The sequence below is a fragment of the Orcinus orca genome, chromosome 1 (assembly GCF_937001465.1).
Source record: "Orcinus orca chromosome 1, mOrcOrc1.1, whole genome shotgun sequence".
NCBI classification, from domain to species: Eukaryota; Metazoa; Chordata; class Mammalia; order Artiodactyla; family Delphinidae; genus Orcinus; species Orcinus orca.
Window position 1 is genome coordinate 105,384,052 of NC_064559.1, and position 15,386 is coordinate 105,399,437.

The 15,386-nt window shown below is 44.7% G+C and overlaps 2 protein-coding genes and 1 pseudogene across 5 annotated transcripts; 2 read left to right on the forward strand and 1 right to left on the reverse strand.

Annotated features, from left to right (window-relative positions):
• The first annotated feature begins 2,169 nt into the window (after nt 1-2,169).
• On the forward strand, nt 2,170-3,935 carry RBM8A (RNA binding motif protein 8A). Of its 2 annotated transcripts, none has more exons than XM_004285788.4 (6): nt 2,170-2,328; nt 2,597-2,656; nt 2,784-2,861; nt 3,043-3,179; nt 3,474-3,610; nt 3,722-3,935. In XM_004285788.4, the coding sequence occupies exons 1-6, from the start codon at nt 2,262-2,264 to the stop codon at nt 3,765-3,767; spliced, it is 525 nt and encodes a 174-aa protein (XP_004285836.1). In that variant the 5' UTR covers nt 2,170-2,261; the 3' UTR covers nt 3,768-3,935. The 2 variants fall into 2 exon arrangements, with proteins under 2 accessions (XP_004285836.1, XP_012394532.1); XM_012539078.3 differs by having other exon boundaries at nt 2,787-2,861.
• Nucleotides 3,720-9,392, reverse strand: LOC101271242 (gonadotropin-releasing hormone II receptor-like; annotated as a pseudogene).
• Nucleotides 9,393-9,400: 8 nt separating this feature from the next.
• Nucleotides 9,401-15,265, forward strand: PEX11B (peroxisomal biogenesis factor 11 beta). 3 transcript variants are annotated; one of them, XM_033416580.1, is made up of 4 exons: nt 9,401-9,419; nt 10,470-10,585; nt 10,995-11,196; nt 14,059-15,265. In XM_033416580.1, exon 4 carries the CDS (start codon nt 14,081-14,083, stop codon nt 14,462-14,464), a length of 384 nt encoding a protein of 127 aa, XP_033272471.1. In that variant the 5' UTR covers nt 9,401-9,419; nt 10,470-10,585; nt 10,995-11,196; nt 14,059-14,080; the 3' UTR covers nt 14,465-15,265. The 3 variants fall into 3 exon arrangements, with proteins under 3 accessions (XP_033272471.1, XP_033272469.1, XP_004285837.1); XM_033416578.1 differs by lacking the exon at nt 9,401-9,419 and adding an exon at nt 9,483-9,712; XM_004285789.3 differs by lacking the exon at nt 9,401-9,419 and adding an exon at nt 9,512-9,654.
• The last annotated feature ends 121 nt before the right edge of the window (nt 15,266-15,386 follow it).

Consider the following 15,386-nt stretch of genomic DNA (forward strand, 5'->3'; position numbering starts at 1 on the left):
CTTCATTCTTAACATCCTCCACACTACTATCAGATTTCTTTCTAAAATACTTATGACTGTACCACTCCCTTGCTTAAACCATCACTTAGCTATCTGTACCTTTAGTGGCACTTCCCAAATTTTATATGTGAACCCTTGGTATTATCTGAGAAGATTTTAGGTGGTACGTGGCCAAACATTTTTCATTTTTACTAGTTATGCTTTTAGCTGAATTTGTAATAGAAAAATATGTTTTCCATTTATGGCAGTGATATTTAAATTTAGTGTAAATTTGTTTAAAACGCCAGTCTATTTAAGGAAAAAACACAAATTGAAAATAGTATGTGGGCTATTTGCAAATGTTAAAAATTATGAATACTAAAATATTGAATTAGAAAAATTTCTTGCCTATTGGGTAAGTTCCAAATCCTTAGCATGACATACAGTTTGGCCCTAAACTATATTTCCAGCTTTATTTCCTGATTACACAGCATCAGGCATACGGAATTTCTTGCCATTCTGATATTCATTCAATAATATTTACCAAATGTCTACTATGAACCAGGCACTGGTCTAAACTTTGAGGATATAGTTGTACATAAGAATCTCTGCCATAAGGATTACATTCTAAGGGGAAAAACAGACGATAAACAAGTTAGAAAGTAAACAAGGTAATTAAAGATTTGGATTTAAGCTCTGTGAAGGACATAAGAATGAAAGATAGAGTAGAGAAGACCCCTCTGGGTGACAGTAGTATCTCAGGGAGACCTACAGGACGGGGTTGAACTAGCCATGTGAAAAGCTGGAGCAAGAACATCAGGGACAGAGAGTTACAAAAAGTCCAGAGATGGGAAAGAGTAGAACATAGTTGAGGGAAAGTATAGGGAGAGCTTAATGGGTGAGAGGGAAGAATGGTGGTGGAAGAGTTTGGAGACATAGGCAGAGCAGGCTGTGTGAGTCTGAACTTTATTCTAAGTGCAAAAATAAGTCAAGTAAGGGTTTTTAGTAGAGATGTGACCAACAGATTTTTTAAAAGATCACACTACATATTGCAGAGAATGGATTAGTGTATCTTAGTCTCAATACAACTCCTTTGCCTGGAAAAGTACCCAGACTTAAAGGCCAAGTTTAAATGGAAGCCCTCCCTTAAATGCACTCTTACTTCCCATCCTATTAGAAACTATCTTTTTATTGCCTTAGTGCGTTGTGATGGCAACGATCACTTCCATAATGTTATTATAAAGTGATTGTTGATAATGCAAGTATTTCCCCTTGTCTTGCTAGCACCTCTTCTAATATTAGACACACACATAGGCATTCATAACTGTTTGATTTAAAAATTAATAAATAAGTGAATATGCAGTCCACTATTGTTTGTGTAAGGCCTACGTCGGATTCCAGAATGTGGGGGCAATATTTTCCTTGCCTCAACTCCTGGGTTTTTAAACGTGAAATATCTGTACTATCCTCAAAGAAGCTAAAGCCCCTATTTTGTTTAAATCCATGATATTTTAATTCCCAGAGGTGGTAGGCAGAGTTTGAGAGATTTTTAGTTTTATTTTTTTGGCCGCGCCAGGCAGCTTGCAGGATCTTAGTTCCCTGACCAGGGATTGAACCCCGCCTGCAGTGAAAGCGGGAGTCCTAACCACTGGACCACCAGGGAATTCCCAGAGAGATTATTTTTTAAAAAAAGAAAAGTTGATATTTGTCTCATCAATCAACACGGACACCCAGGTCTGCTGATTTTCTGAGAGAGAAAGGCCATGCTGCAGTACGTTCCAGAAGCAGCTTTTTGAGGCAGCATTGCTGACCGAACAATTTTTTTTTTTAATGCTTCCATCACAGATCCGGCTGCTCCTCGGGAACAGTATAGGCCTGCAAGTTTTTAGAGAAAAAACTTTCTTCAACTTCCATTTCCTGGTATGCAATGAAAAGAAACGAAAAGCAACCCTCTAATAAAATTAGGCTGGGCTCCACTGTCAGTAGTGTTTCTCGTTGTCTGCTCTAGGTAAGAGTAAGTCACTAACTCCGCCCACACCCCCAGCGTGTCCCACACGGGGTTGCCGCCTTCTGCTCGCGACCCGCTCAAGATGGCTACAGGAGCACTTCCGGTATCTTCCCCAAGTAGGCCCGCCTCCACTGCGTATTATTACCGCGCCGAGGGCAGGACTTAGAGTTAGTTTTTAATTGGTCAACTTGACTGGAGACCTTTCCCATCCGCGACAGTTTCCCGAGGAGCCAAGTGCTTGAGCGCCACGGACGAGAGTTAGATCTTAGGCAAGATGGCGGACGTACTGGATCTTCATGAGGCCGGGGGCGAGGATTTCGCCATGGATGAGGATGGGGACGGTGAGGACAGTGGAGGCGGCTGCGGGAAGCGGGGAAGGTGCGAGAGAAGGACGTATTAGGAAAATATAATCTTTCCCCCCAGCAGGGAGGATGGGAGCCGGGGAACTGGGTTTCGGACTCCGCCCCCGATGGGAGGAATGGGGGCGGGCCGGGAAGGGACTGAACCTGGAGGTGGTGGGGCCTGGTTTCAGATAATGTCTTGGAAGGAGACTATTATTGTAAATAACTGTTATCTTTCTCACTTATTCTTTCACTTCTGGGGCTGCAGAGAGCATCCACAAACTGAAAGAAAAAGCGAAGAAACGGAAGGGCCGTGGCTTTGGCTCCGGTGAGTGTTTGTGGGTGGAATGGGGTCTAGAATGGCGAGAGCGACGAGCTTTGGAGTCCCCATAAAGACTCATGGTGAACAGTGGGAGGAGGGGGATTTCCGGTGATCTCCTGTGTCTTTCTAATAGAAGAGGGGTCTCGAGCGCGGATGCGTGAGGATTATGACAGCGTGGAGCAGGATGGCGATGAACCCGGACCACAGCGCTGTAAGTAAATGGAACCTGTCTGTGTGTAGAGAATTAGGGGCCAATGAAATAAAACCCAGTAGGAATGGGGTCAGAGGTAGCTTAACCAATCTCTGTGGAGTCTGCACACACTCTACTTCTGTGATCTTGCTTGAAGTTTTTCTTTCATGTGCTCAAACAACCTCCCTCCCTTCCCGAACAGCTGTTGAAGGATGGATTCTCTTTGTTACTGGAGTCCACGAGGAAGCCACGGAAGAAGACATCCATGATAAATTTGCAGAGTATGGAGAAATAAAAAACATCCACCTCAACCTGGACAGACGTACAGGCTATCTAAAGGTATTCTGAGTGATACTCCATTGCTTCTCTTCACCCATAAACCTTAGACAGCATTGGTAGTTCTCCCATGTTTGCTGTGGTTGGCCAAGAGTATAGTTGAAATAAAATGACTTTGGGAATTGATTTTGTTAGACATAGCAAAAAGACAGCCAGAAACAGACAGACAAGTTGTATATATAATAGGGATATATAATGTACATTTGTTGTTTAGAGTTTATGGATTTTTCTGTTTGAGTAGAAAAAAGCTTGGTGGAATAGGAGAGTTTTGATAATCTGTCTTTTCACTTGTTCCAGGGGTATACTCTAGTTGAGTATGAAACATACAAGGAGGCCCAAGCTGCTATGGAAGGACTCAATGGCCAGGATTTGATGGGACAGCCGATCAGCGTAGACTGGTGTTTTGTTCGGGGTCCACCCAAGGGCAAGAGGAGGTAAAGTGGAGAGGGGAAACACTATCTTAGTGGAGGAAATATGAGCAAAACAGAATAAGGACATGGCATTATGTCCCTCTGATGGACCCTGCCCCTTTTCCTTCTCCCTAGAGGTGGCCGCAGACGCAGCAGGAGTCCAGACCGGAGGCGTCGCTGACCCATCCTCTGTTGTCCAGGTGTTCTCTCCAGAGATTCCGTTTGACTATGCAGCCTTGGAGAAATAGGGCTGGGGTGGAACTCACTGCATCTATACTTAATCTCTTACCCTACCTGCTTAGTGTTTCTTTTGAGTTATGAATAAATGTCCAGTTTTTGTTTTCTAAAATTACTTTCCTGTTCTAACATTGCAAGCTCTGAAGCACTATTTACAGTAAGACACTCTGGGTCACTGTGAAGATACTTCTTCCAGGGACTGAATTCTGTGTGAGTTTCTACATTAAATAGAGTCTCAAGTCTCACCTAGGGTCAAAGTAGAAACACTGCTCAGTATTTCTTTCTTTCTTTTGGAAGCTAAGGGAGCCAGGGGTACAAGTGAGATGTTCTCATGATACTAGAGAATAATTATTCTGTTCTTAAATGTGCTCTCCTGAGCAAATGGATGTCATAGGAATGTCTCTTTTGTTTCTCCTGCCTTTCTTGCTGCCACCTTTGTTTGTACTTTCGTCTGTCTAAGGGTCTGAATCTCCTGTTGGGGCATTCTCCCAGAACCTCCTTCCCTGGAGGAGTCTATACTAAGTTCTTGGTGCCCTCTTCGGCAGCCAAGGGTGAAGGCCCCATAGAGGAGAGGATCCACAGGAGCACTGAGGAGGCCAAAGAGGAAGAGGATGTGGCTGAGGCTGGGAGGCACTTCAGTTAGCATGGTGGGAGAGAACCAGTACCAAAGACCCAGCAGGTTATAAGATGTCTAGCAGAGGACGAAGGTCTGCAAGACAAGCAGGGCCAGTCGCAGACCCTGAAGATGAACGTGGGGGCGATTGTCTAAGGAGCGGCAGAGGGCAAATTCACCGGCAGGGGCTGGGAACTTAGAAAATACACTCAAATTCAGAACCACTCAGCTTCTGAGTTGATGGATGGGCAGAAATAGTGAGATGGAGCTCTCCCCTTATAAGGAAGAGAATGGTACAAGCCCTCTTCCCCTTCCCAACCTAGCTCCCCTCCCACCAGAGATTATGACAGACGTGCTGCAAAAAAGGTTTCGATTGAGGTGCTGTTGTGTTACATGAAGCTACAAAGTCTATTTGAAGTCTTGTTGTTGTCCAAGAGCAAAGGAATACTGATCACCCTTCTCCTTAATTCTTGCCCAGCTAACTCCACTTCATAGAATGATGGCTAGTGGCTGGTTAGAATTGAAGGCATTCAATAAAGTTATGTGCAGCATCAGCTGCTAGAGATATGGTTAGCAACTCACTTTTGGTTTGATAGATAGCTATCAAATTTATGAGGCTAGAGGCAATAGTTTTAGGGTACGGGTTAGGGCCTGGGGGTTGGGGTCTCATCATGGTTCCCCTTCCTTGTCCGGGGACTGGACACACTGAGGACAGTGCGGCTATAGCAGACGGTCATGGCAGTCAGTGGCAGCAGAAAGAGGCAGCAGAAGGTGAAGAGGTGGTCTCTTGCCATCAAGCCTTGAAGCTGCTTTTGGTGACACTGAGTGAAGAGGACTGGACCAGCTCAGCGGACGGTGTGGAACAGGAACAGCTGGAGTGGAGTCAAGGACTATTAGAACTGGTCTCCCTTTCCCCTCCCATACCAACCTACCCACCAGTTCAACAGTATCTCTTCCCAATTCTTGTTGCGGAGCACAGGCTCCGGACGCACAGGCCCAGCGGCCATGGCTCACGGGCCCAGCCGCTCCGCGGCATGTGGGATCCTCCCGGACCGGGGCACGAACCTGTGTCCCCTGCATCGGCAGGTGGACTCTCAACCACTGCGCCACCAGGGAAGCCCTTTTTTTTTTTTTAAATGAGATTGTTGAGAAAACTTGGGAGCTAATACAGTGCATAATTCCAATTTGTTCTTAATTTCCTGCAGTGCTGAGTATGGTGCCATATTTAAAAGGTTAGGAATGTATCTTGAAAATCCTTATCTTCCTCTTAGGCTATGTTTGTTAAATCTGGGACTTAAAGAACCCTGTCTTCTCAAGTACTGTTCTAACATTGCATTTTATCAAAGGATATCTCTACCACCTCACCAACATTTTTTTTTTTTTCCTCACCAACATTTTAAGCTGAACTTATTCCTGATGTGTCTGTGATTCTGTGGAAAAAAGAAATCTTGTGTAAAATGGGTGCTGCTAAAATTTCAGGCCATTTTGCAGTCACTGTGTAAAGTGACCTGTAGTAATAGTCATGTGTACAACTATAATGGTGAAACAACGTTAAATAATAAAATGTAACATTTTCCAAATGTTGTTGGCTGCCCCTTCTCCTTTTTGGTAAACTGCTGGGTTTTTGGTTTGAATCAGTAATGAGTATTTTTCAGTTGAGAGCTTCAGGGTTAGTACCTGAGTTTCAGGTAAGGTAGATTGAGTCACTACTAGTTTGATAAAAGGCAAGCTTAGTAGGTATCAAATTTCTAGATACAAGGAAGGCATTTGGAAAGTGATTTCAGCAGGCATGAGGGACTTTTAGGAAAGGTGAATAGTATGAGCCACAGACATACAATTTTATGAACTGCTTGGAGTTATGATCAGGCTATTCTGAGCTAGTTGGGAAGTGGTCTTTCCTCTTCCCCTATGTTGAGTCCATATGTTTCTGGCCGTTTTCTTGCGGGGTGGGGGCGCGATTTTGCACCATGCCTAGAAATACCTGACAGGTTGTGAGAAGAGGTTTAAAAATAGGCAGGACTTCCCTGGTGGCGTAGAAGACTCCACGCTCCCAGTGCAGGGGGCAGGGTTCGATCCCTGGTCAGGCAACTAGATCCCACATGCATGCCACAATTAAGAGTTCGAATGCCACAACTAAGGGGCCCGCCTGCCGCTACTAAGACCTGGCACAACCAAATTAATTTAAAAAATAGGCAAGTCTCCTGGACTTATGTTTTGGTCCATAGCCCTACCCCTGACTCTCCTTTCCCTATTTTATGTGCAATTTACCTACTGTGGAAGTCTTTACCTCTGATACTTGAAAACTTGAGTCTACAAAAATAATTTCTAACTACACCATTATTCCCTTTACCATACTAACGATTTTTTATTGACACTAATATTTTAAATGCAACATATGGGCAATGCAGAATTTATACAAGAGGTCGCTAATTTAGAGCCCAAAATAACACCTTTTGCACCTGAATCACGTTACCGTCAGTTTGCTATTGAAGCAAATAGACATTGCATTGTTGTCGTTGGATTGTCACGCTCTAAGAAAGGACGAAATGCATCTCCTATTCCATAATCTTGTGGCCTATATGTTTCAAGTGATTTATCCAAAGTCATCCAGCTAGTTAGTGGTAGAGCCTAGACTCAGGAAAAACAGAGCAAAGTAATACAAACGAACAACAAAAGCAATCCTAATTCTAATTCCCAGTCCACATCTAAAATTTGCTTCATATAAACCCAACTAATTCCTTTTGCACTGAGGAAACATGCTGCTTTTTAAAACTTTGGGTAGCAGAGGTCCTGTTTGCAACATATTGTTGGAAGCAATATTTTTTGTTTGTCTTAGAACTGCAGTCAGACTAACTGTTGTTAGTTATATTTCTAATATTTGAGGATTTAAGGATCAAATCTTAAATCTGACTCTGTAATGCATTAGTCCAGAGACTGAAATTTTAGCCCTCTCCCTGACAATCCTAACCCTAGACTCAGAGATGCTGCTTTCAGATGGTGGTAGTGGTTTTGGTTTTTTTGAAGAAATTGCTTCATATTTAGCTTTTTTTTTCTAGATTTCTAGTTCATTTTCAATATTGAGATTTGATTACTTGGTACTCAAGTTCAGATGCTCCCTTTTGTTCCAGTTTTGACACCCACAATAAAGCTAGAGTAAAAAATACAAATCTGATTATGTCATTCTCCACCTTTTACTTTAGTGTCTCTCCACTGCCCTCAGGATAAAGTACAAGCTTAATATTTGTGATCTGGTTCTTCCTTCCCCTTCAGGCTCATTACTCACCATTTTCTAGTCCTCAACTTTAGCTGCAGCTTCTTTGAGATCATCCACCCTCCACCTTCTCCAGCATTCCTCCTGCTGTAATTTGTCTTAACACCTATCTTTCAAGAATCAAATTGTAACATCTCTGGGAAGTCAGGAATCTTTCCCTGACTGTCCAAGAGTGGGTCTTGGACAGTTCTTTAGCTCCTTATGCTTACCTTTAGCATAATGCTTAACTGCACGCTGTATTGTAATTGCGTACTAATTTGACTCTGCACTAGTCTATAAATTTCTTGAAGGCAGGACTTTGTTGCTCTATCCTTGATAGAGCATTTGAACGCACCTGGGGGATGCACAATAGTTTCTGAATTGATGAATGAATGTACCACAAAGTTTTACCCAAAGCCCCTGATTTCACTGTCTTCTTAATGTCTTCCCGTATATGTTTCCACCATGCCCTAGAGTTTTTCTGCAATAATCTGAAGAAGGTGGAACTCGGAGGAGGCAAAGAGGTGGAAACCAAGTGTAGTAAAAAAGGCTCTTAACAGAAGTACAAATTAACATGCAATGATCTTAACTTGCAAGAAAGATAGCAGAGGCCCCACGCTGAGGATTAACGGTGACCACGGCCAAGCACACCCCTTGAATCCGAAGGCTTCTGTTGTGTACCCAAATTCTTGTCCAGTCTAGCCCTGAGTTCCGACAAGTCACTCACCTTCCAGGCAAGCGGGAAAACGAGTACCCAGGCTGCTTCCAGAAGTTTCCTTCCAGTTGAGCGGGGTTCAAGCGAGTGGAGTACGGCTGCCTGGCGGTCGAGCCCAATGACCACAGGCAGGAAAGCTGCGGCATACATGGCCATTAGTTCAGGAACATGAGTGTCCGACATGCGATGTCCCCGGCCAGCCATTGAACAGTGATATTCCTGGTGGCATAACTATATCTATGGTCATAACCACAAAAGTGACCAGTAAGTCGGCAGCTGCTAAATGGGCAAAGAGTCGTCTTACCGGAGAGGGGCGGAGCTGGCTGGGTTGCGGCCGTGTCACTGACAACAGCACGGCCAGGTTCCTCCAGCCGAAGAAACAAACAGCGCAACACTCACTCCCACTCGGACCTTGGCGGCAGCTGAGAAGGTGAGCAGCTCTGCGCCCTCCACCTCTACTCCTGATCCCGCTGCTGACCCCCAAGGGGTGCCGTTGCCTGCCGACATGGTGACCTGGAAGGGAAAGGGGTAGGGGGATGAAGTGTGGGTTTGAAGAGGTTAGCTGCGTCCACTGTTTCTTCTCTCTCCTTTTAAGGATATGAGTTGGGTATTTTGCGAATTTCGTCCACTAAAGCCTCTGTCTCTGGAGACTCTCCGTCTGTATTCTGGAGGTCACCTGTCCAACTGTCAGGGTCCTGCAGGGAACAGGGATCTGGTGCTGGCTTCTACTTCCATAGACTTCTTTAGCCCTTAGAGCCCTGGATTCGGTCGGAGCGTGCGAGTGAGTGTGTGTGTGTTGGGGGTGTTCTGCTGGAAACACCCCAGAGTTGGGGGCAACCCTATCCTAGCGGCCCTGGCGGGAGCACTGCGGCGCAGTCTCGCTACGCCCGGACTCCTGCAAGCCCCGCCCTTGGTCCAGAATATTTAAAGAAGAATGTGCCTCTGGAGGTGTGCTTAGGAAACAGAGATCATCTGACTAGAAGACAAGGCGACGGAGACACGCACAAAAAACACGCAGGTATAGGCCCAGAGACAAGGGCTTCTCGTTCTGAAGTTCCTCTTCAGGGGCCGGCTCCACTCCCTTTATTTTCTGATGATGTTTGTCCCTCGCGCGGAACCGTTGGGTCGTCCAGGAGGCGTGACTAGGGGCGGGAAGTGGGGCGGGAGCGAAGCTGTGGAGCCGGGGCTGCCGCTGTCATGGACGCCTGGGTCCGCTTCAGCGCTCAGAGCCAGGCCCGGGAGCGGCTGTGTAGGTGCGGCCCGAATAGGAATGGGGGGAGGGCGGGCAGAGGAAGACCTTCTTGAGGCGAGGTCAGTTCACACTACGGGGGTCATAAAGGTTCAGATCGGGCTACGGGGGCCCGGACGGACCGAGAGGGGCTGATTTGAGCCGGCCGTGAGGCCATGGTTCGTTTCTGCTCGCGGGAAAGATGGGGAAACTGAGGCACGAGTGGGCCGGCGGGGAGGCCGCTCAGGGTTACGTGTTCACATAAGACCAGCACTTTCCTCACTGGGCGATGGTGGAATGAGGAGCGTTCGCCCGGTGGCAGATAGCGACCTGGACTCTTCCCAGAGCGGAGGAGGCACTGCGAAGTTCCCGTGTCCCCTCACCCTACTGTCACCCGCTAGCTCCTCTGCCTCCGCCTTGCCTTCTAGTCTCGATTCATCTCAAGGGCCTGGAAAATCTCTTAGTTCACCTATTTTGAAGAATAACCTGTCCTCCAACTCTCCCCCACTCCCTCACATATCACATGCTCACACTGATGTGCTTGTGATGGACCCCCTGCCGCCTTCATTGTCCTCTTCAGGCCTTACATTATCAGATCTCTTATTTCCTCAATTCGAAGTAGTGCTTCCCAACCCCTTCTAGGCTCCTTTTTATTCTTACGCCTGTCTCTTCCCCTGGCCTGGAGGAGAAACAGTGAGATATGGCCATGAAGAGGAGGAAAGGGAATGGTCTCAAACAGGGGAAGGGGGAGTCCATACTTGCCTTTTGAAGTACATTTTTGAGGGGGAGAGGAGGGAGGTCTCCACCTTACCTTACCTCTCTCTCCTCTCTCTCCTCCAGGGCCGCCCAGTATGCTTGCTCCCTTCTTGGCCATGCACTGCAGAAACATGGGGCCAGTTCTGAGTTACAGAAACAGATTCGACAACTGGAGGGTCATCTGAGCCTAGGGAGAAAGCGTAAGTAATTGTGCCTTTCCTTTTATTACCTCAACACTTCCTCCATCCCCAGCTATTCTTCCTTAGTCCCTCCTTCTTGTTTTTGACCTTCTCTGCTGATACTCCCTCATTTGCCTCTACCCGTATCCTCTGCAAGCCTCCCGATTGAGGTGAGAGAGCAGGTGTAAGAGTAATGAAGGATTGGAAAGAATGAGGCAAATTTGAGAAAACTAAACTGGGACACAAGTTAATAAAAATTGGACATAAAAAAAAATTGAACCATTTCTACTCTTTTTTTAAAAAATTGTTCATTATTGTTTCTATTACTTGCTCGACTTTCACTCTCTTGCTTTCTCTCTTTTTCTGTGTCTTGCTCTCTGTTTGCCTCTCTACTTTCAAATCCTTCCTTTTCTTTGCTAATCCCCACAAGTTCTACGCCTCGGTAACTCAGCAGATGCCCTTGAGTCAGCCAAACGAGCTGTGCACCTATCAGATGTTGTCCTGAGATTCTGCATCACTGTTAGTCACCTCAATAGAGCCTTGTACTTCGCCTGTGACAATGTCCTGTGGGCTGGAAAGTCTGGACTTGCTCCCCGTGTGGATCAGGAGAAGTGGGCCCAGCGTTCATTCAGGTTTGATATCCTTTTATCCTACAAGACCTATCATATTCTCCATACTGCATAGCTTGCCTTTCATGAGAGAATGATCTTTTAGGGCCTTCCCATAATATACACATCCTAATCACTTGGCTTCTAACCTTCATTTAGATCTTAAACCATCAGAGAATAATGAATGGGGGCAGATGGAAGACAGATGCTCTTTCATGATGAATGACTAAGATTGGACAAGACTAGATATTCATTACATTGCTTTAATTCCGCTTTTGTCTATACCACAGGTTTATGCCCCTCACTGCTTACTCGTTCATTCATTCATTCTAAAAATACTTAGTAGCTGCTTACTATGAGCCAGGGAATAAAGCAAAGAGCCAAAGAGCTATGGTTCCTGCTCTCATGAAGCTTCTAGTCTAGTAGGGGAGTCAGATATTAAAACAAATAATCACCAAACCAAATATTTGTGGGAAGTACAGGGTGTTATGAGATACATAACAGGGGGAGCTAATTTAGATTGAAAGGTCAGAGAAGAACTCTTAGAGAAAATTAAATTTTATTTCAGACCTGATGTCTGAGTAGAAGTTATACAAAGCAAACAGTAGCAGAGAAGACCATTCCAAACAGAAAATAGCTCATTCTAAGGCCTTGAACCAAGAAAAACTTCATGGAATTAGAGCAGTAGAAAGAAAGCCAATGTGGTGGACGGTATTGAGTAAGGGCATAAGTTCAAACTGTACAGGTAGACATGGGCCAGATCATTCATGCAAGGACTTCTAGGTAATGGTAGGATTTTTTTCATTTAGTTTTGTTTAAATTTTATCCTAAGTACAATGGGTTCTAAGTAGGGGTGTGACATGATTCAAATTGCATTTAAAGAAGATCCCTCTTGCTGTAGTGCGGAAAATGGATTGCAGTAATGCTAAAGAGAAGATGTCCTAATATGGCCAAGAAATGATGTTGGCTTGGACTAAGGAGCAGGCTGTAATGAAGGTGGAAAGGAATATGATTTGGGAATAAAATGATCTCTATATACATATTATTTGTTTCCCTATGATTTGCTTTGTTATTTTATATTATATTAGCATCTTTCCGTCTCCACTTATGTCTCTCTTTTCTTTTCATCTTTCTCAGTGATTACAGTTATAACAAGACTTATGGTGTATGAAGGGTGGGGGCAGAGGCATGGCTGGAGTGGTATGGAAAAGCAACTCCCTAGAAGAGTTTATATGCCATGTTTATACTTTTATTCAGTAAATATTTATTCGGCTCTTACTATGTGCTAGGCACTGGTCTAGACAAAGGGATACAGTGGTAAAGACAAACAACATCCCTGCTCCTATGGAGCTTACATTGTCATGGGAGGGGACAAAGAAACAATAAATAAGAAAAACATCAGAGCGTGGTAAGTGCTGTGCAGGAAATTAAAATAGGGTCATGTGATAGACAGTAAATGGTTTGCTACTTTAGAATCGAGGGTCAGAGAAGTCTTCTTTGAAGAGGTGACATGTAAGCTCTGACCTAAAGTGCAAGGAAGAGCCAGCCATTTGAAGATTTTGGAGAGAGATTATTCCAGGTTGAGGGACGAGGTAGTGTAAAGGTCCTAAAGCAGGAACAAGCTTAATGGGATCAAAATATAGAAAGAAACCAGTGTGGCTGGAGCATAGTGATTGAAGGAAAGAATGGTACAAGATGGAATTAGAGAGGCAGGGTCAGATGTTGAGTTCTGTAAGCCTTTCTAAGGTATTTTATTCTAAATGTGATAGGAAGGAAACCATGGAGAGTTTTAAGAAAGGGTATAATGTGATTTACGTTTATGCCAGCTACTATATGAAACTAGATTCTTGGGGGTGGGGGACAAGAGTGGCAGTGGAGAAACCAGTTAAAAGACTAAAGTAGTAGTTCAAGCAAGATATGATGGTAGCTTAGACTGTGGTGGTGGAGTACAATAGATAGATATGGATTCAGAATATATATTAGAGGTAGGACAGTTATATTGAATACAGACCACTGTTGTCAGAATGGATTAAAAATCAAAAAACGTAGACTGTTCTTAAGGAATTTATAATCTAACACATTTGGCAAGCTTGGCGTCGTTTTTTTGTTTGTTTTCTTTTAACAGAAGTATTGGATTTAAATGGTCTATGTGTTTGAGTCTTTGAAACAACTGAAGGTGTTTTTTTCATAAATTTATTTATTTTATTATTTTATTTTATTTATTTACTGTTTCTGGCTGCGTTGGGTCTTCATTGCTGTGCACGGGATTTTCTCTGGTTGGGGCGAGTGGGGGCTACTCTTCATTGCGGTTCGCGGGCTTCTCATTGCTGTGGCTTCTCTTGTTGCAGAACATGGGCTCTAGGCGCGCGGGCTTCAGTAGTTGTGGCATGTGGGCTCAGTAGTTGTGGCTCGAGGGCTCTAGAGCACAGGCTCAGTAGTTGTGGCACACGGGCTTAGTTACTCCGCGCATGTGGGATCTTCCCGGATCAGGGATCGAACCTGTGTCCCCTGCACTGGCAGGCGGATTCTCAACCACTGCATCACCAGGGAAGTCCTGAAGGTGTTCTTTTAAAAAATTTTGCATAATTGTAGTTCAAATTGAATGTGTGTATGCTAATGGGTTGCCAAGTGGAAAAGTGAAATATGAGGTTGATCTTGGAATATTTTGTGATGCTCATTATTGTAAGCCAGAATCTTAAGGTACACATAAACTCATTAGTTACAGAAAGGTGGAAGGACATTTCTAATAGTGGGTAATAACATTCACTTCTGGTATTCTAATATGTAATCCTTTTGTACTATGGGGGAAAGAAGTTTAAATATTCTGTTGGATATGCTAAGTGGGTATATGTATCTGTACTGACCTTTCTCCCCTGTGTATCCCAGGTACTATCTGTTTTCCCTCATCATGAACTTGAGTCGTGATGCTTATGAGATTCGCCTACTGATGGAACAAGAGTCTTCAGCTTGTAGTCGACGACTGAAGGGTTCTGGAGGAGGAGTCCCAGGAGGAATTGAAACTGGGGGACCTGGGGGTCCAGGGGCTCCAGGAGGAGGTCTGCCTCAGGTGGCTCTGAAGCTTCGGCTCCAAGTCTTGCTCCTGGCTCGGGTCCTTCGAGGTCATCCCCCTCTCCTGCTGGATGTGGTCAGAAATGCCTGTGATCTCTTCATTCCACTGGACAAACTAGGCCTGTGGCGCTGTGGTCCTGGAATTGTGGGACTTTGTGGCCTCGTGTCCTCCATCCTGTCTATTCTCACCCTAATCTGCCCTTGGCTCCGACTCAAGCCCTGATATTCTGGTATAGGATAAGGAGGGGATCTGAATTGGTGAGATGGAATTTTAGATTGTCCCCGTGTACCGGCCTCATTCTAACTCCACTCCTTGGTTAAAGCTAAAATCCAGAGATTTGGGAGTAAGAGGGAGGAGCTTTGGGGAAGATGAGGTGAAGAGAGGTGACTTGTGAAGTCACTTGGATGAGTCACTTGTTCAGATCTGCTAGAACTTTTGTTCTTTTCCTCCTTCATTGCATTGTCTGTGTCTCTCTTGACTCTTTTTACTGTCTCTTAAGTCTATTTAAGGTTCTGTCTCTGTATCTCTTTTGTACCTTCTCAGTCCCTGTCATAGGAATTTAATCAGCAGGATTACTTTTTGGTATGGGAGGTAGAAGGTATGGTCTATAAGGTTCTAACTGCCTTCTTCTTTTTCCTCACAAAGGTGACTTGTGGCTGTTATTTTCCCCTTCAGACTCCAGATTTAATTTTGAAGGCTTGATGTCCCAGTGGACTCTTCCCACATGCACCAGAAGTAGTTTCATGCTTCCTTTTCCTCTCTCATGTCTACCTCACCAAGCTTTCTCATGATTTGCCCTTACCTTTCCCTCCACTCACACCTGCAGGTTTCTGCTTACACTTTGATTTCAGGGCCTTGTTCTAGCCTTTCCATACCCCTTCTTTGCCTATCCAGAATGATGCTATGTTTAGCATCTTGTTGTAAATACTGTATAGTGATTCTGTGTAAATAGCTGAGGCCCAAGCCCATGATGGATAGCAAAGCCTTCCAGGTTAGCAAATTAAAGATCAATTTGCTCATTGATGTTTGGTCTGGTCCCATGTGTTCTGGTCATTTGAGGCCCCTGTTTCTGTCACTGTGGTTTGGGTTTTCCATAGGATTAGCCACTGGCATCATTATCCACAGACTTTTATTGAGCATCTAC

Excerpts from the sequence above, each read along its gene's own strand:
- PEX11B (XM_033416578.1), top strand. The coding sequence starts at position 9,495 with ATGATGTTTGTCCCTCGCGCGGAACCGTTGGGTCGTCCAGGAGGCGTG. Across the intron at positions 9,713-10,469 it reads GAAGACCTTCTTGAGGCGAG|GGCCGCCCAGTATGCTTGCT; the intron begins GTCAGTTCACAC and ends TCTCTCCTCCAG. Across the intron at positions 11,197-14,058 it reads TGGGCCCAGCGTTCATTCAG|GTACTATCTGTTTTCCCTCA; the intron begins GTTTGATATCCT and ends TGTGTATCCCAG.
- RBM8A (XM_004285788.4), top strand. The coding sequence starts at position 2,262 with ATGGCGGACGTACTGGATCTTCATGAGGCCGGGGGCGAGGATTTCGCC. Across the intron at positions 2,329-2,596 it reads CATGGATGAGGATGGGGACG|AGAGCATCCACAAACTGAAA; the intron begins GTGAGGACAGTG and ends CTGGGGCTGCAG. Across the intron at positions 2,862-3,042 it reads TGAACCCGGACCACAGCGCT|CTGTTGAAGGATGGATTCTC; the intron begins GTAAGTAAATGG and ends CTTCCCGAACAG.